The 19,550-nt window shown below is 44.4% G+C and overlaps 2 protein-coding genes and 1 pseudogene across 4 annotated transcripts; all 3 read left to right on the top strand.

The window, feature by feature from the left end:
- The first annotated feature begins 117 nt into the window (after window positions 1–117).
- Window positions 118–2,476, top strand: LOC112882536 (subtilisin-like protease SBT3.3). Of its 2 annotated transcripts, XM_025947615.1 has the most exons (4): window positions 118–136; window positions 768–1,172; window positions 1,282–1,379; window positions 2,196–2,476. In XM_025947615.1, exons 2-4 carry the CDS (start codon window positions 964–966, stop codon window positions 2,267–2,269), a joined length of 381 nt encoding a protein of 126 aa, XP_025803400.1. In that variant the 5' UTR covers window positions 118–136; window positions 768–963; the 3' UTR covers window positions 2,270–2,476. The 2 variants fall into 2 exon arrangements, with proteins under 2 accessions (XP_025803400.1, XP_025803399.1); XM_025947614.1 differs by lacking the exon at window positions 118–136 and having other exon boundaries at window positions 716–1,172.
- Window positions 2,477–6,992: 4,516 nt separating this feature from the next.
- Window positions 6,993–11,161, top strand: LOC112883302 (TLD domain-containing protein 2). 2 transcript variants are annotated; one of them, XM_025948587.1, is made up of 8 exons: window positions 6,993–7,529; window positions 8,658–9,109; window positions 9,223–9,295; window positions 9,414–9,494; window positions 9,613–9,676; window positions 10,087–10,174; window positions 10,271–10,340; window positions 11,052–11,155. In XM_025948587.1, the coding sequence occupies exons 1-8, from the start codon at window positions 7,428–7,430 to the stop codon at window positions 11,088–11,090; spliced, it is 969 nt and encodes a 322-aa protein (XP_025804372.1). In that variant the 5' UTR covers window positions 6,993–7,427; the 3' UTR covers window positions 11,091–11,155. The 2 variants fall into 2 exon arrangements, with proteins under 2 accessions (XP_025804372.1, XP_025804371.1); XM_025948586.1 differs by having other exon boundaries at window positions 6,997–7,529; window positions 10,256–10,340; window positions 11,052–11,161.
- Window positions 11,162–11,586: 425 nt separating this feature from the next.
- On the top strand, window positions 11,587–19,154 carry LOC112880865 (annotated as a pseudogene).
- Window positions 19,155–19,550: the final 396 nt, after the last annotated feature.

Consider the following 19,550-nt stretch of genomic DNA (forward strand, 5'->3'; position numbering starts at 1 on the left):
GCTAGGTGCACGTGCGGTGTGTGAATCAGCTCATCTTTGTAGGGTTGGCCGTGCAGAAGAGGAAGAACAGGGCACCAAGTGACTAGTGTTCCGAGCTATGCGTCTGGGAAGAAGCAAGGAATGGTGAAACTTTCAGGTGGTCTCTTGGTTTAATTGAAATTAGGCGAACTAGTTGCCTAATATGTGATGTGGATCATGAAGAAGTTATTTGGAGTATCTATTTTACCTCTCTCAACAAAGAAAAAAGGTTTGCTCTCACATGTGCAATTGCTTTTATTGACACGATGCATTAGTTGTCACCCAACATTTAATTCTTGACGATAAATGCCGATGAAAGGTTATGGGATCATAATCTAGAAAACTTAGAGAACTTAATCTGAAATGTAAAGTTCACCTAATATCTGATGCATATATATCATGGTATCACTCTTAGTTGCCCAGTATATTTTTTACTCACATCTGCAATTCATGCCAGACTTTTGACCATCAGCAACTTCTAGAATAATTCCAGTTCATGTCATAAATTTATCAAATTTTGTAAAAGATATTTTAATACAGTAGAAAATTATGATGACGGCATACACTTACAGTTACGGATAAAACTTGTTCCAAACAATGTTTAGAGACTAATTAAAACTGAGAAAACGCACTAAGACTTTAAGAGTGACCAGGATTGCATCGGCCGGTTACCTGCTCCCGGTCTTATTATTGAAACCCTAGACAGCCCCTTTGTTTAAAAAAAAATAATTACAGAAATAGCACTGTAGTGCGTGGCTTCATCTCGGACAAAACGAGCGCCCGAACAAGACGCCGCGGTTATATAAGCGGCCACCGGCTCCCTCGCTCCCCTTCCCGCCACGCACAGCAAGAAACCAGCGCGTCCTCCCACTGCGCACGGCGCGCCATCGCCACCCCTGTCCATCTCCTCGCCGCCCCCTCCCCTCTCTCGATCGCCGGCTTGCCATGACGACGACGACGACGCGCCCGCGCGCCGCGGCGGCGGCCTTCCTGCTGGTCCTCCTCACCTCCGCCGCCGTGTCCCTGGCCACGGCCGCCGCCGCCGGGCACGGCCAGCAGCAGGCCAGCGTGTACATGGTGATGGTGAAGCCCCCCACCCAGGGCGTCGACTGCGAGGCCTACCAGATGGGCATCCTCGCCAGCGCGGTCGGCAGGTAAGGACCGCTGAGCTCCGTCGGCTTATTACGGCATCAAACCTAGCCTTCTTCTTGGTCGTGTTTTCTGCTTGTGGTTTTGATTGGTTTCCTTGCTGCGAATTGCAAGCGAGGCGAGAGCCAAAGCGGCGCTGGTCTACAGCTACAAGACGGTCGTCAGCGGGTTCGCCGCCAAGCTCACGCCGGCGCAGGCCGACGAGTTGCAGAGTGAGTTCCGCCATTCCTCATGCCGACCTTAATTTGCTTCGATCTGCCTGGTTTCTTGTGCGAATTCACGGCGCCGGCGACGATGCGAGCCTCGTCTTGTGTGCGCAACCGAATCTTCGGCAAATGGTTGCATTAATTTGTCTGGTCTTCTTAGTTGCTTTGCTAGAAATTAAAATCTCCCACATGGTCTGCACATGATCGTGCCAATCCATGTTTGACAGTTAACTAATGCGTAAAAGATGTTTCAATAAGCCCTGTTGACAGATCTTAGATAGTCAAGAGGAGGGAGGAATCCTCTTGGCGAATTCCGAGGTCAATGCAACGCGGCTGGAAGTGTAAACCATTTTCAGACACTTGTGGGTCTGTAGCTTACTTTTAACTCATGGAAGGGGTCTTCGTGGCAACTTACACTCGATATGCTGAAAGCGTTAGCTTGAGTAGTGAAAACTGAACCTGGTGAAACCTTCCTTGAAAGCTTCTCTTTTTCTTGCGCCTTTCTTGTCGAGAAGACAAGCATAGTTTCGGTTTCCAACTCTGCAAGTCTCTCGAAGTGAAAAGACGGAAAAGAAGAGGGGTAGAGGACCACCACTAAGCAAACAGCATAGTTAATAACGTTATCCTTAAATTCCCTATGGGTGCATGAACATGCTATTTTTTTTTCTTTGGGCGCACATGAACATGCTAATTGATAAGGCCTACAAACTTTTTTTTCTTGTGTTCCAACAAAATTCATGAAAATTTGTTTGCTAGTTTCCAAACAGGGCCTAAACGCTGGGAACTTATTTATGCTGACTTTCGTGCCTGTTTCTTGGCCAGAGCATCCTGACGTTCTCCAGGTGCTGCCTGACATGAAGTACACCCTTCAGAGCGACAGCAACCACCTCAACTGAGTGCATTTCAGCCCTTCAAAGAAGACAATTAAGATACTTAGTTCAGTTCAGTTCTGCGATCTGCTTCGTTCACCATGTATTACCACCTCATGTTTACGCGCGCGCACTCCCTAGGTGTCTGATAGTAGGGCAAGTGTTACACCACCAGAGAATTTGGTGTCGTTGTTATACGATCTTCACTATACATGCACGCCAAAGTATACGTCTTGTGTACTGCCTAGAGTAATTTAGTCGCCTCTTTATAATTGCTGAACGTCGTAACTGTAAGTCCAGTCATCAAGTGCCCTATGCATGTATACAATCTGGTGGCCAAGAAGCATAATTTGTCACGAAAAACTTGGCCATAGTGAATCATTGATTGGAAGGCATTCAGCACCAGATTTTCCTATCTGTGAATCTGTGATTACATTCCTGCTGTTTCATAACGTTAGCTGCGCGCGGATGCACGAGGCTGCGCATGAGAAGATTTCAGCACATGTGTGGTTTGTGTAGGACGAACCAACCAATTGCACATTTCAAGGCTTGCAAAACGTGCTACGTATTATTGACTGTCCTCCTATTTTCCCTTTCTGGAGACCAGTAGCTTGAGCTAGCATTGTTTTCCAGTGAGGAAAACGGTGTACATATATAGTAGTAAGATTTTGTATAGTTTCTGAAGAGGAAGAAAGTTTAGTCCGAGGCAGATCCCAAATGTGATCAAACCGTGCCTGAATACGCAGAGAGCAAGCACACCGGCAGACTGAACTTCTGCAGCCAGTAGAGTTCTTTAGTTATAGGCTTATAGCTGATGAATACTCACTGAAAGTTGACGTGAATTTTCACGAGCAGACGAGCTGAGTCCTTTATCATAAGTTTGCAACAGAGTGATAGATCTTTGTTTCTACGTACTTTTGGCGTAAAGATGTTGAGTTGTGATCCAAATTCATCTACACACGTAGAAAGGCCGACTTCGGACATAGCGAAGCGGAGGCCGAAGTGGCCTAGTGTGTTTGGCCTTCTGTACCCGGTGTGGATCATGTGCTGTTTAGGGTTACACCCTTATATTTACTTCTTATAAGCCGCCGTTCGGGATAAGAGAGTTAGGGTCAATTGTAAATCTCCAGCGTTTGTAACCGCACTCGATACAGTGAAGTTTTGCTGGCTGGCGCCCGTGGTTTTTCCCTTCTGTGTTAGAAGGATTTTTCACGTTAAATCCTCGTGTCCTCTGGGTTTGTCCTCTGGGTTTGATCTGTGTTTCTTAATCGTTTATTTGTCATCCGTTTGTAACAAAAGATACATCATCGCCTTCGTGGAAAAATTGTCTTCCACCCCGCTGAGCTACATGCACTCTGCTGATCGCATAGCACAGAAAGCTGCTGCCGGTTTCACTCCACTTCGCAGCATGCAGACTTGCAGAGTGAGTGAGAAAGAGAGGAGATTTTGCAGTGTCTATAGGCCGCAGCTGCTGTCACAAGTCATCCATCACATTGCCCAACCCTATAGAGTGTAGGGCTTCAACTGCCCACATGCAGATTCAGATAAACCATTGTCCATCGGTCGCTCGCCATTCGTCAACTTTTTATATTTCAGATTTCAGAACCATCATCAAGAGCAACATGGTTAATCTAAGACGAGGCATCGTGTTTGTCTAATCGGGCGGGCGCATCGGTTGAACCGTCCCACTACATGTCCTGCCCAGGCACCGACCAAGGCGTCTCCAAATCGACTATACAACCTGAACGAGCCCCTGTCGTTATGCTTGCCTGATGAACTGCTCTCTTCTTGCCATGACTGAACCTGAACAAGTCGTGAGAACGCTAGGTTGGTGCGGGAGATAACGTATTCCATTCAGGCTTGGGGTTGGGAGCAGAGGGCCTGACCTAATTCAGTGGCGATTTCTAAACGAAATCCAGTAGCCGTCTCTACTCCTTTCGGCACGCCGAGGGCATCAGCGGTACGGAAAAAAGGGGCTAAACGCTAAAGGTGGCGGCACAATAAAAAAGTGACATGCCACTTAATTAGGAACACAAGGGAGTGTAGAGGAGTTCCGTAGGAATTTGAATTCTGCCTATGTCCATTTTGTTTATATGTATGTGGTCCTTTGGGACAAACAAAGGGACTATGAGCCATAAGCATCTAAGAACACTAATAAAGTCCCCATACAATGCCTAGAAATTCGAAGGAAACCTAACATGAGCTCCTCATAAAAAAATTTCTGCACTTGCACTCCCAAATAACTCAGGTATACTCCCTTGGTTCAAAATATAGATCATTTTAGGAATCCTGCCGATCAAACTTTTTAAATTTTATTCTTTTATACAAATAATGGTAATACAGGATACATGTTACTAGAATCACGAAGAAAAGTTCACTCAGTATATTTTCGTAGAAACTTTTGGTCAAACTTCACCTAGTAGATAGTGCCAGTATCCTGTACAACCAATACTTTGAATCGGGGAGAGTACATATTTTCCTATAGTCCAGCGAAATGATATTCATATGTAACTTTTATTGTTGTGCCATTCTCAAGTGCTGCACTTGTATGGTTCCTTCTTAAACCCTTTGTTTTTCTTGTTCCTAGATCCTTTTCCAAAACTAACCTTCATATTTGGTCTGTAACTGCAATAATATGCAGCTCTCCTGCGTATTCTTGAAAATTTCAAAATATTTAGTCCGTAACTAATTTGGCCATGCTACCCCTAACCACACTCCAAAATGGAAAAACTCCTCTGAAGTTCTCCTTTTAGCGATTGCATGGCCTGCTGCCCTGCTCCTTTTCGCACCATCCTGGCCTTACTACCGCAGCCCCACGGTCGTTCTGAACCATTCACATCCAATCAAATGCATGCCAATTCATATGGAGAGAGCTCAGTTGGTTTGAGGAGGATTTTAGGAACAAATGAAAAACAACATCGTTGCATGCTATCAAATGTATTTATTCCCATACCAGTTAACAAGATCTATGGATTACACAAACCAAAAATGGCATGCAAAGGATATAAATTAGAGGCAGCGCAAAAATAGGGCGAGCAGGTCTCCATTGGCAAGGCAAGTAAATGGAAAATGCACAAAATCAAGAGAAAAATGCTATCAAACTTTAAAGTGGATCCTATGTCTATCGAGCGTAATATTTGAAATTGGGGAACAAGTGACCGGGTTGGTCATAATTCCAATCTAATGCCGCCCTTCCATTTATTTGTTTCTTGCACTCAGGTCCATCTTATTTGATGGTTTTTCTTCGAAACCACTTTTGGAGCCCCCATGCGTCGCTTCATGCGCATATGAAGTTAGATTTTTACGACCGATCACTACTGCTTGGAACGTGGAGCATATGCCACGTGGACCGCCGCAGCAGCACAACTAATGTTCTTAGATCTTAGAGCATATATCAATGGTTACATAGCTTGACATAAGCAGTAAGATAGCAATCAACGACATTCATTATTTAGGTGGAGACTACTGTACATTGCGTTAGGATGTAGCTGAATGAAGACTAGATAAATGGGAAAAAAACAAGGGATCTGACCCTCTAATTTTGGTGCAATTGTGAGCTGTTATTTCAACTTTGCAAGGTTGCTATGAAAAAAAATTACAAATAGCACTATAACTGTAATCTGAGTGGTAGCCTTGCAAAAAAATAAAAAATAAATAAAAACTACTGTCAGTTTTGCTAATGCTCCCTTCGGACGATGATAAATAGGAATTCTCAAAATGAAACTGCTCCACATATTTATACAAAATCTACTGCATATAAGTGGAAATTACATTTAACTGGTTGGAAAAAAGAAAATCCCCATCATTCGCATTAGTTAGCATGTGTTTGGTTTGGAGATGGGCCGGGTCTATCTCTAATTTTTTGTTTGGATTCAACCTGGGTTCGACCCATCTAGTGTTTGGTTAGAGGGATGAATCCAATCCCATTTTTTGTTTGGTTGTAAAAGTTGGAAGGGATGGGTTCGATGCTGTTTTGACTATGTTAGCAGCAATCATCCACAAGATCCACGTGTCATTTGTGGGTCCAATTGTCATTCTCGCACTATATTTCTTTTTCTTTCTTATCTTCTTCCTCCATCTGGATGCATCTGCTCGCGGTCGTCCTCCATACGGCTCTGCTCTACCTCTTGCCCAGCCACTGGACCTCGCCCACTGTTGCCCTTATGCCGGCCTCCGCCCGGCACGGGCTCCCGTCGCGCCGGGCACCGCCGCTTGCTCCCGCGGGAGGGGCTGCCGCCGCGGGCTGTCGCGGACTCCCCACGCCACTGCGTGCCCCCCTCACGCTGCTCCGCCACAGCACCTGTGGGCCCTTCTTCTCCTCCTCCTCGCAGGGTGCGACAACGCTGCCTCCTCCTCGCCGGTCGCCTCCTGCCGACGTTCGCCGCTGCCTCCTTCGCCCGTCCCGCGCCGGTGTTGGCCTCATCCGCCGGTCACGCGCCGGCGCTCGACTTCGCCCGCCGCACATCGGCCACTTCCGGCCGCCCCGTGCTGCCTACTTCCGTGCCCTCTTACGGTGCCGCCCTGCATCGGCTATTGGTGTCAGCTCTCCACGCCCCTGCTACAACTCACCGCCGTCCAGCTTCGCGCCGCCCTTGCCCGCCTCGCTGGCAGCACGTGCGCTGCCCGTGCCTATGCCTCTGCCCACGCTAAGCTAATGTAGGAGCCGACGAGGGGATGGAGATGAAGTGGTTTCGATTCATCCCCTGGATTCGAAGGAATGGAACCAATCGCATTTAGTACTTTTTAACCAAACACCGCTGCACCAGTAAAAGTGGGTTCGATCTAACCCGACAACAACCAAACATATTGACTGGTGGGGTCGCTCGTGGCATCAATCGCTGACGCTGACCTCAGCTCTCCCGTTCAAGATGCACGCGCTTGGACGGCCGCTGACCGCTCTCGCGTCTCCCCGACCGCGCCGCCCCACCCCGCCCGCAGGTGCCGTGCCGTGTGAACCGCGTGCGGTCGTGGCGACTGCCGGTTCGGCGCCAGGCCTAACTTGCTCCACGGGTGCGGCGTGCGCCAGCGACCCAAGCTTGAAACTCCTTCCGCCCCTTCCTTCCTTCCTTTTGCCTCGTCCTCGCGCCGCCCTCGCTCGCGCGGTCGCTTGTTGCCCTCCGTCCACGAGCCGCGTCTCGCGGAAAGGTGGGCGGCCGTGACTCGTGGGGCGGGGCGAGGCGAGGCGATGCTCGCGTGGAAGGAGAAGGTGGCGGACCGCCTCTCACGCCTCCTCGCCGACTCCCCCGTCTCCCCTTCCCCGGGCCCCGCCGCCGTCCAGCCGCCGCAGGTGAGATCTGCATCTCTCCCGCGCTCCGGCCTCCGGGCAATCGCATTGCGCCGGTGCCATGCGTTTCTTTTTTTCTGTGGGTTGGTGCGGTGGTTGGTGCGGCGGAGTTGGGATCTCGCGGAAGGTGGGATCTTGGAGGACCGTGCTGTCGAATCAGGGCCAAAGAATCGATTTTTTCGTCTTCCCTCGTCACGAATTGCGGGCATTGCGGATGACTTAGCTCGGAAGCTGCTACTAGATTCGGATTTGGGGGTTGGGTTTCCTGGGCGAAATGAGGCACCTTGGAATGGCGTCCTGTGAAGATAAGCTAAGATAAAGCATGTGGTTTTGCTGCTGCCTCCGCCGCCTGCATGTGCAGATTTGGATGTGCATTTGCATAATGCTGCAACGCGAGCGGTGCAGAGCGATTGCCTCTTTTACTATTGCATTGTTGTGCAATGTCTTGTATTCACTCCGATGCTTGAAAGTTCACCGAGCAGGGTAACCATGCTAACGTTTTTCTCAATAATTCATGTGTGATCTCTAAGTCCTCACCCTATGGACGATGATGGGATCTTTGTGGCCCACGGCAGTTTGGGCCTAACCTCACCTGAAAAGTCTTGGAAGGGTTAGCTCAGATACTTCACTTATCAGATTTTAAAGGTTTGATCCATTCGAATAAGTTTGTGTTCAGTGAGCAAACATATGAACCATGCATTGATTTGAAATCAGGCCCCTTCAACTTTAAATGTATAACTCAAACGCCTGAAAGTCTTCTTTGGCAAAATTGCACAGGTCCGTTAAATGTATGAACCCCACGTTGGCCGTCCTGTCCATGTTGATATCCCAGTTTGTTTTCTATTTATGTTATTTGAAGTAGTTAATAGATCTAGTATCTTTATCACCTATTGTTTCTCAGCAATATGTCTACAACATTGCATTCCATGCTACATCAAATGATTTGTCAATATTTGTTGAGAGATCGAAATTAACCTGAATGTATAGCTTATAGGGATCATCTGTAGTTTTGATACTTTTAGTTTGCAGATGTCGATGAATTCTTCATTAAGCAGTGATCTGCTTTAGTTTCAATAACACATCTTTTGCTTTTTGCCTTTTGGACATTGTAATAACCTGAAATTTTTCCAGGCAGTATCTCTCCCAGCAGAACATTTTACTTCCCCCAAGAAGTCGTCATTATCTTCTTATGTATTGTCCCTTCTACCTACCTCAAACTCGGGGCCTGAGCAGAATTCACCTTGTTCAGGGACTTTGAGACCATTACCTCCTGAGTCACTTCCTAAGAGATGGAGAGGGAGTGAATTCACATGGCAAGATCTGCCGCTGGAATTGAGTGAGGAGTCTGGGTCTGAAAGTGAGAGAGATGAAAGGAATGGAGATTTTAGTAAGAACCAGGTCCATCAGTCATACAGATCCGTGGGAAACTCTAATGGAAATGAGGAAACATCGACTTCAGACTGTTCAGGCACTCTTCATTATCTAACTGAAAAGTCTATGTTTGTATCTCCAAAACTGTTTGCCTTCTTTGATTCTTCTCTCCCTGGGACCTTAAAGGGGTGCCACTGGGTATTACTATATAGGTAAAATAGTAATCAGCCTTTCATGCTTACAGCTTTCTCTCGGAAAATACCTTTTTTAATGTCTATCTGCGCACTTTGTAATTCTTTCTTGTTTTTTAAAAAATGAAGTGCAGCACCTGGAAGCATGGGATATCTCTAAGAACACTTCTTCGTAGAAGTGAGAATATTCAGGGTCCATGCCTATTGGTATGTCCAACTATCTACTTGCATTTACCATTTCAAGGGTTTGTTACTCGTGCCATACTTTTTTGTGGAATCCATGTTTCTTCTTTAAAGATGTTTCTCTTGTTTCCTCTTTCATTAGATTGTTGGAGATATGAAAGGGGCTGTGTTTGGTGGCTTATTGAACAGTCCTTTGCGGCCTACAGAGAAAAGGAAATACCAGGTCAGCCATAAAGAAATTGCACATTGTACTCATGCATAAGTCATGCTGCATGTGCATGAAGATTGCTAAGTTTTATCCATCCTGTATAGTAACTATTGTTACTTGTCTTCTGGACCAGGGAACAAACCAGACATTTGTGTTCACAACAATACATGGTGAACCTAGACTTTTCAGACCAACTGGTAAGAATAATTTATGGAAAAAAACATGCGAACGATTAGCTTGTGTTGAGTATCCAGAAAAAGCGTTGAGTTGTTTCATAGGCCAGTAGCCATTTCCTGTTATATCTAGTCTCTGTCAACATTACTTTCATCATAGTCACTCCCTAGACATCTTGGACAATGCCAGTTTGTTTGAGTTACTGGTTAGTGGGACAGAAAGATTAAAATATGCATGCTACCATAGTTTTGAAGATAACGATGCAATCTGATAACACAACTTTATGCGTTTCAAAATAACTTGACATTTACTATTTATTGAACTGTCAACTTTGTATATGCCTCTACCCTTTTTCAGATTTTTTTTCTACACTAGAATAATATATAAAAATATTTTTTATTGGTTCAAAGAGCTTATTTGAAAGCATATCCAGGTGCAAACAGATTCTACTATTTGTGCTTGAATGATGCTTTGGCATTTGGAGGTGGTGGAAGCTTCGCATTGCGTGTTGATGAAGATTTGTAAGTTGTCTTATGTTGGCATACTTTTGCTCGATTAGTGGAGAATAGTATCTCTATGGTATCTAAATCCTGTTTGAATAGGTTACATGGAAGCAGTGGATCATGCGATACATTTGGAAACTCATGCTTGGCATATACTCCAGAGTTTGAACTAAAGAATGTTGAGGTAAGGTATTTTTTTAGTTTGAGTTACACCAATAAGGTTTGTATGGGATAGTCATACTGTTTGGTACTCATTAATATGATTAATATGACACGTAAGAAATGCTGCAGAAATTAAGTGGTGTTTTACTAAAATGCTTGAGTTCAAAGTTCATACTTTGGCCATACGTTTATTATTGTAAGTGTGTACATCCTTTTAGTAAAATACAATCAAACTATAAATGTTTGTACATCATTAGATGTGACCAATATATATATTTGAAGATGTTACTGGTCAGAAATGGAATTTATATGCACGTTTTTCATGGTGGTATCTTTATTTTTTTTTGTGGACTAGGTAGAGATGTAAAGTCGTGAGAAGTAGTACTCTTGATGCTTTGTTTAGATAGTTTTCACCCACAAGTATGCTGGATGATATTGGTCATTCGCATTTGCAGTATCGCAACTGAACTCATAAGATTAATTTGAGGTCAGTAGTTCTCTGTTTTGGTTGAGGACATGATGAATAACGACGATTGCACGGGTGTGGGGAGGAAAAAGAAAAAGCACCATCTTCACATTTCTCTTGCATGTAGTTTGAATTAGTGAACTATTAGAAAACCACTATTCAGATGGAACATTCCACATGCTTGATTTCCATTTTGCAGCCGCTGTTACACATTTTCGTTTCTGTACTTGATTTCGCACGTCCTTCACTGACATTTCTTTTGTGCAGCTGTGGGGATTCACGCATTCGTGGAGCCGTTCGAAGTAGCTGATGCTAGTTGTCCCCATACCACCGTCAGCTGTGGTCATTCCAGTGTACTTGTTGTCGACAAAGAAAAAGAAAAAGAAAGAAAGATACAGTGTACTTGTTTAGCTGATGCTAGTTGTCCCCACACGATCGTCAGCTGTGGTCAATCCAGTGTATTTGTCTAAAAAAAGAAAAAGAAAGAAAGAAAGAAAGATACAGTGTACTTGTTCGTTGTGATGTCAGTATTCTTTCCCGCATTTAACATCGTTTCGCTTCTTTCACATTTATCAGAAAAAAGTGCTTTCCTGCTCAGAATAGCAAAGCTGGATCGAGAAAACATCGCTACGGGTTGCTTAATCTTTTGTCTCAGGTCACGCGCGTGGAAGCTGTGATGAAATGTGGTCAGCCCAAACAGGCATCACGGCGCTGGCTTGAATTGATGATTGGAACAGCTCCAATCGCTGGCGTCTCTCCTGCCTTACCTGCTGCCGTCCTCCTGTTCCTTGCGCCAGGCACCATGCATCCCTACGTCTCTCCTCGTCCTTGCCCCCTGGAGCCTAGCGAAGGAACAGAGGAGGGGCAGGAGCTCGATCCATTTGCACTGCGGTTGCGGCGACGGGCCGCCATTATTGCACATGACGATGGTGGTGCTGAGGATGACGACATGGCCGCAGTTGCATTCTAACAATAGAGTAGTGACAGAAGCTACATAATTATTCAGCCTGCATTCTAATAATAGAGTAGTGACCCAGTTGATAGTTAGATGGGTTACTCAATCTGCATGCAGGTGTCATATATACTTTTTGTTGATTCGCCGGTTGGGGCTGGGTTCTCCTTCTTTAGATACTACAGGAAAATAGTGTAATTTCATCAGCCAGAAACCGACGAAAATAGGCCTAAAGCCGTCGAAAATAGCTATTTTCGTCGGTAGGCTGACGGAATAAAATAGACGAAAATAGGCGCTTTTTCGTCGGCTGCCGATAAAAATAATGCTATTTTCGTCGGCCAACACGACCGATGAAAATATGTTCACGTTTTCGTCGGCTTTAACGGCCGACGAAAATACGACAATTATTTTTGTCAGCCAAGTATTTTCGTCAGCTCGGAGACGACGAAAATACTGGGATCCTGCTAAAAAACAGCTGTATATAATAGCAGTTATGAAACGCAATCATCCATAAACAATTACTTAACATATCCATAAGCAGAATTATGAAATACATCATCACACAATCATCAAATATATCCAATAAGTACAATCATGAAATCCATAGTCTAAATGACATATATATATGTCAACGAAACGCGAAAACACAAATCAAGGAGAGGTAATATTATGTCTGCTGCAGCAGTCATCTCCAGAGATGTTACGCGCTGTCGATGGTGGCATGGACGGGCTGGCAGAAACTCCTCGAGGATGAGTACTCGTCGAACCCTGATTATAGAAAAAGTTAAATCTATTTAGTATGTATATATAAGAAAATTTGAGTATCGCTAGTTGTATGATATAATTACCACTTGTGGAGACGGTAGACGCACATATGGTACAAAAGTCGGCGGTGGAGGAGGAGGCGAAGGAAGAGGTGGCAAATTAAATTGTAAGTCAAGGGTAGCCGCTAGCATTTCCAAAAAACCGATAGTAGATCAAGTATCTTATAGCAATGAAAAGTGCACAAGGACTTCAAAAAATATCAAACTTGCATAGTACCTGAATCTGTCGTTGCTGAGCGAAAAAACCTTGTATGTACTTGTGTTGTTGCCTTGCCCACTCCTCTTGCCTCTGCATCACCTCTCTATGCTGCCTTATCTCCTCCTGCAGTCAACTTTCCCTTTCACTTTCCCGTTGGTAGCCCCGAGAATTCTGAGTGGACTGGGAACACCTTGCCTCACTCAAAACACCACTTGTATTAATAACGCCATTCAACATGCTAAACCTGCCATGTTTCTTCCTTCCCCGCTTGAGTATAAGACACCGACATCCACATCACTCCTCCAATCGTACTCCTCCCATGACGTGCCACCATTTCATCACTATATCTCACCTACCATTCAAACAACCAATAATAAGATTATATTCGAATCATCGCTTAATTGAAATCAAATTTTTTTACTAACCAGAGTATGTGTGCCATTCTCACTGCAAAGCAACTCTAGCTGTGTAGGATCTGCGCCGTAGTGGCCTCGAATGTATGTCTCAATATAGCTTGGGGCCACCCCACTTTGTGCCTCCTGGCAAAGAAGAAATTGTGATATTGCAAGTAAGTACATAATAATCAAATTGAAATAATAAATACCTACCATTCGATGAGTCAAACGAAGGTGTCCATCAGCTCCATATCTTTGTGTAACCCGTGGTCCTGCTTGACGATTAGTTCTCTTCATCCTGAATTTTTCCACAAAGCTAGGTAAAGCTCAGTAAGCACAAAGTGCTCGCCAAGCATCCGGACACTTTCTCAACCAAGGCAAACCGCTAATATCAACTTCAAGGTACTTATCCTCTCGGAGATATATCTCAGAAGCATCCAGTTTCTTGTTCATATCTTGCAGCTTTATTTTCTTATAGTATAAACAAATGCACTGTATACGAGCATTGGACATCATGTCCCTACCACCTTCATCGCTGCCTTATCGAACATAGAACGAGCCCTATCTTGTAGGCACTGCTCCTCCCCCTCCGGCAAACGATACCTCTCCTAAAAAGAAAAATAAATTTGTTAGACAACTTATAAATGAATCAAATAGATAGTAGTTATACAAGTTAGACAAGTTATGATAAAAAAGTACCCAGAACTCATTCCAAACTCTCGCTGCAGTTGTGACTCGCTGATCATCCGATTGCAGCTTATAGTGCTCCCACTTCAATGCAGACTGAAGCACACCTCCAATTGTGACCATTCCTGGGTAGTGAAACCGACAAAGTGTTCCCAATATTGCATTCACAGGTCTTAACCTATTTCTTCCCTCCCAACAAATGTCGCCCCACTGCCTGCAATTAGAACATGATATCCATCATATTTCTTACTTGAACTCTATAATATATTAAATAAAACAATCACAATAATAAAATATATTACTTACCAATCCCCATGTGGCTTAATCTGTCGATGATTTGCTGGATTGGTTGCTGCAGGAGTCATCACATTGTTGCCTCTAAATCTAAATGTATTGTATTAGTTACTTAGCTCATATAAAATTTTTCATAAAATGATCATAAGTACCTGAACACAGGTTGTGCAGCAGTATCCTTCTCTTCATCCTTGTCTTCCTCCTCCTCTGCATCTCTATCTCTATCCTCGCACTCTTCTCTGTCCTCGCACCCATCTCCCTCTCCACTACCTCCATCTACATCGCCATCCACATTCGCGATATATTCTTCCTCATCCGCACCCCTACCTTCCTCTTCTTGCTGTTCAAAGACAAGTATATATTTATTGTTATTAAAGAAATTAAATTACACATGCAAACTACATTTCGGGGGTCACTTGCAAAACTTGGATCATAATGGTCGAGGCCTTCCAAGCCGTACTATCAGATGGATGGCTGATGCATTCTGTATTATTAGAAATTCCCTCTTTGTGCCATCTCATATGTTTTGCAGTCTTCTGAGATAGGTACAGCCGTTGAATCCTTGGTTTCAATGGTAGGTACCGTAACACCTTAACGGGCACACTTGTTATCTGCACACTTTCATCTTTTTTCACCACCTTCTTGTATCTGCACTTCTTACAAAATGAACAATACTTGAGATTTTCATTGTTCTTCCAAAATAACATGCAATTGTTCTCACACACATGAATTTTTTGATACGGCATCCCTAAACCAGCTAACAGCTTCTTTGAGTAGTAAAAGTCTTTCGGGAACTTGTGAGGTTTTGGAAGCATGTTCGAAATTAAGTTAACAAGATCATTGTAACAACTTACTGAAAAGTTATACTTGGACTTTATAGCCATTAACCGTGTCACAGCAGCAAGCTGTGATAAAGTAGTGGCCCCATGTAATGGTTCTTTTGATGACGCAAGCAGACCAAAATATTCCGGTACCTCAGCAACATTCTCAACCTGTTGGACAAAATCATCCATCATTGCATCCATCCTATCTTTATTTTCCTCAAAGCTATCAACTATGTTGTATGGCTCCTGCTCTTGTGACTCCCCATGCTCATACCACATCTCATAATTCGGCATGAAACCAAACTTGCATAGGTGATGCTCCATATCAATCTTGACTTGATGAGAATAATTCTGACACTTGTTACATGGACACTTTGCCAAACCACCGCCAGGAGACAAGAAAAATACATGATCAACAAAAGCTTGTGTGTTGACCATCCACTCTTGCGTATGCATTCCGTTACTTGTCCAACCATCATACATCCAACTTCGATCGTCTCTCATTTTCTCAAACTAGCTACTTCATAACGAAAGTGAGAAATGTTACTTCATTAATGATACTAAGCAAACAATAATTATCAAAAAAATATAACACAAATATTTTAAGAGTAATACAGTTTCTGACCTTAGAGTAATGGACAACAATGCATCACTAAGTTTAATAGTTATTCGGTCAGTTCGAAACTAGCAGGAAAGAGAACGGGCAAGCATACCTGTGGGTGGCGGTGGGCCGCGGGGGCACCGCGTGGGGCCTCGAGGGCGGCGGTTGCCTGCGGGGCGGCAGCGGGCCGCGGGGGCATGGCGTGGGGCCTCGGGGGCGGTGGCGGGCCGCGGGGGCACAGCGTGGAGCCTCGGGGCGGGGGCGGGGGCGGGGGCCTGCGGGGCGGCACGGCGTGATTAACTCTGAACAATTATAGTAGAAACAATGAAATGATCTTTTTATTTTCACATCATGTGTTGTGATTGATTAAAAGAGAGGCTTAGCTTCAATATATATGACCTCCAAAACAATATACCCTTTTCTCAACTTTAACAGGAGATAGTGCTAATCAAGTTCCTCAGTGATAAATATTGTTCCAAGAAGCATTTTCTTGTTCCTGACTCCTAACTAATTAGGAAGTGTATAGCTACTTGTTAATATATGCATATCAGGGTAGAATTGACTCTAAATTCCCTGTAAGGAAGGCAACACAAAGAAGCACATGCATATTGGGAGAAAATGCATTATGGCTGCCTCCCATGGTGTGTTATATTATGCTCCCTTGACCCTCACTTCCCACCTTGCTCGCTACAATTTGTGTGAAACGTCTAAAGCACAAAAAGAGAAACAATATCAGATCATTTTCTTATAGAGCAGAGTAGCTGCTTGCACAAGAACTATTTGTTAAATTTTAAAACTAAAACATGCTACATCAGAAACCACCATCCATCCAGTTGACAAGTACCGGGGGCCCGCGAGGCAGAGGCAGATCCGCGTGGGGGCCCGCGGGGCGGTGGCGGCGGACCCAGGGGCGGTGGCGGCGGTGGGGGGGGGGCTTAGGCGCGGGGGCGGAGAAGTGTGCGTGCGGGCCTCGAACGACATCCAAATCACGCTATTAGGGTACCTATATTTTCATCGGCCTAGGGCAGGCCAACGAAAATGTACTGTTTGTTCCGTCGGCCAGGGCCTAGCCGACGAAAATATGAACCTTTTTTCGTCGGCCTGCGCTGGGCCGACGAAAATTTCGTAGGCTTGTGTTGGCCGACGAAATAAACAAGTTATTTTCGTCGGCTTGTTTGTGGCCGATGAAATTACATCTGGCCGACGAAATTGAACGACTTTGGTGCAGCGAGAGAACCCAAAGGCTATGATGTTGGAGATATCTCGTCCTCATTACAGTTGCATGAGTTTCTCTACAAGGTATCATATATACAAACCCTGCTACATATATATTGTGGCGCAACCAATAGTTATGCATACTAAATATGTATTCTTAATGACTATGTTGTATATTTGCTGGGAAAATTGTTCCTTTCCTTTCGCAGATTATTTTAGAAGGTACTGATTGCACCTATTGCTACCTATGATAGACAACTTGGTCAGGAATTGCTCATACATCCGCAACAATTGACAAACCTCTTTGCGAGAAATATTGATGTACTGATTAGCTAGGCCCTCTTCAGGTATTGACGCAGGAATGAACTTCATTCCTAATCTCAAGGTATTCATCATAATTTGCTCTTGAATCAATGAGCCTCTACCTATACATAATTTAAGTGTGTCATCGAGAACTTGAGTACAACGACTATATGTTCGGTAATTCTGCTCATTCACATGGCCTTATATATGTCAGTTTGTTCTGTCTCCTCTTAGGGGTATCTTGTGGGCAACCCAATGACAGGGGAAAGTTTTGATTTTAGCTCTAAAGTGCCTTTTGCCCATGGATTTGGTATAATATCAGATCAATTATATGAGGTAATTAATAATATCCATCTAATAATACAGTGACCATCTCACTTCTGTTGTCCTAGTTTCAGTGGCGTTTCTCTCTGACTGTATAATTTCATTTTTCTAATGGTATGTTTTTTTTATATGTATATGTAGACGATATCGAAGCATTGCCAAGGAGAAGACTACACTAACCCTGCAAATGCGCTGTGTGCTCAGGCTATGGATACTTTCAATAATGTAGTGAACACCTCTTCAAATGAATGTTTAGTACATGCATATGTGAATTTCCGTGAGATGTAATGATCATTTATACATGCTTTCAGTTGATTTGGTTGTCAATTCTTGATGGTTCCAGAGATGGCTTCCTGCACTGCCTTACATGTAGCTCATCTCGGAAGTTGAGAAGGGCCAAGTTCTGTTGGACAAGTGTGTTTTCGCGTCTCCTGCACCAAATGCAAACAGAAGCAGGATGGACGGCTCTGACGGTAGAAAGATCTTACGGGAGGAAACCAGCTGAGTGGGGCAGCTAAACTATCCACCAGCTCGTCCTGCATTTGGTTGCTTTGTAAGTCAACTTTGGTGAAAAAACATCTCTGCTCAGTGCAGTGAGGGACACCTATTTTTACATCTTTCTGCTATGTGAGATTCTTACATGTGCAGACTTACCACTACTACCTGTCCTATTACTGGGCAAACGATAGACGCTCTGGGGATCAAGGAGGTGAGCTACCATAGCTAGTCACTCCAAGGTGGCATTCCCATTAGCTATTTCATTCGATGTTTCCGCTTGAAGCAGCAACAATAAGAATTCGAGCTACATCAAATTGATCAGGGAACTGTCGATGCAGTCAGATGCCACGATGAGGGGAGAGCTGCCATACTCGGCGGCCATCAAGAGTGCCATCAAGTACCACCGGAACCTCACGTCCAGAGGTTACCGTGCGTTGGTATATAGGTAGGCTTCCTCCATTTGCAATAAGGATTGTTTCCCACGGCATGGAAGGGCATGAGATGTGTGATTTTTTTTTACCATGGCTGCAGCGGCGACCATGACTTGGTGGTGCCACACCTGGGCACGCAGGCCTGGGTCAGATCTCTCAACTTCTTCTCCATCGTTGATGACTGGAGGGCCTGGCATCTTGATGGGCAGTCAGCTGGGTGGGTCTCTCTAGCTACTTCCTTCGTCCCTTACTTTTGCTAAGACATTCGTCTTACTAACTGAGTTCACTGATGACAGTTATCTTGCTCTCACCACCAGCGCAGTACCTCAGTTCATTCATTCCTTTTGTTAAATTGCCGGCTCACGATAAGTTACTCAAACAACATGACATTTGCAACTACCAAGGTACGATGAGCGTGCACCCTCGATCAATTGATCCCGTCTTTATTATGTTACGTTCATCAGACTAGCTTACTATTGCTAACTGTTGCACTGGAATGGATCGGAATGGGGATTGGAATTGCAGGGTGCTGGGCATACGGCACCTGAGTACGAGCCTGAGAGGTGTTTCGCCATGTTCAGCCGCTGGATACTCAATCGACCACTCTAATGCCTCGTTTGAAACCTTGAGTAGCAAATAACAAATTTTACGTTTCAATTCCATTCGTGATGGGAAGGATCGATAGACAAATTAGTTCAATTTCCTCTCCAATCCTCATGTATTCCAACAGGAATGGTGTTATGCAAATCATGGCGTGTGTGATCTATGCTGGTGGGATGTAATGGCTGATTGTTATGCATGATTTGTGTGTAATCTGCATGAACACTATATATCAAAGTTGACCAAAAAAACCTGCTATGAACCCTGATTGCGATGGTACTGCATCAGGGCTGAAACTAGAACATTTGATTCATGCCTCCACTCTATCTCAAGGCACATTGCAACAAATAGAAATGCGCCCAACAATACTTGCCATTATATTAAGGTAGTTCAAAGCAATATGAGCGTGGATATTTCAAATTCAGCAATTGCAGGAAAATGGTGTAACATGGCGCTTCGTTGCTTGTGTGTAAAAGACTATACGTGATGTTCCACTGCTTGTCATCGAATGTACTTGTCATAAATAACCTTTCCTTACGGTCTATTATCACATACGGTTCCTGTTAGGTATTGTTACAGCAAGATTAATAATATAGCCGGCTGCTGGCTTTAAAGATCT

The sequence above is a fragment of the Panicum hallii genome, chromosome 2 (assembly GCF_002211085.1).
Source record: "Panicum hallii strain FIL2 chromosome 2, PHallii_v3.1, whole genome shotgun sequence".
Lineage (NCBI taxonomy): Eukaryota > Viridiplantae > Streptophyta > Magnoliopsida > Poales > Poaceae > Panicum > Panicum hallii.

Bases quoted from the DNA above. Each gene is read 5' to 3' on its own strand.
- LOC112882536 (XM_025947615.1), top strand. From the start codon at position 964: ATGACGACGACGACGACGCGCCCGCGCGCCGCGGCGGCGGCCTTCCTG. The intron at 1,173-1,281 runs GTAAGGACCGCT...GCGAATTGCAAG, and splicing joins CTCGCCAGCGCGGTCGGCAG to CGAGGCGAGAGCCAAAGCGG. The intron at 1,380-2,195 runs GTGAGTTCCGCC...TTTCTTGGCCAG, and splicing joins GCAGGCCGACGAGTTGCAGA to AGCATCCTGACGTTCTCCAG.
- LOC112883302 (XM_025948586.1), top strand. From the start codon at position 7,428: ATGCTCGCGTGGAAGGAGAAGGTGGCGGACCGCCTCTCACGCCTCCTC. The intron at 7,530-8,657 runs GTGAGATCTGCA...AAATTTTTCCAG, and splicing joins CCGCCGTCCAGCCGCCGCAG to GCAGTATCTCTCCCAGCAGA. The intron at 9,296-9,413 runs GTATGTCCAACT...CTCTTTCATTAG, and splicing joins TTCAGGGTCCATGCCTATTG to ATTGTTGGAGATATGAAAGG.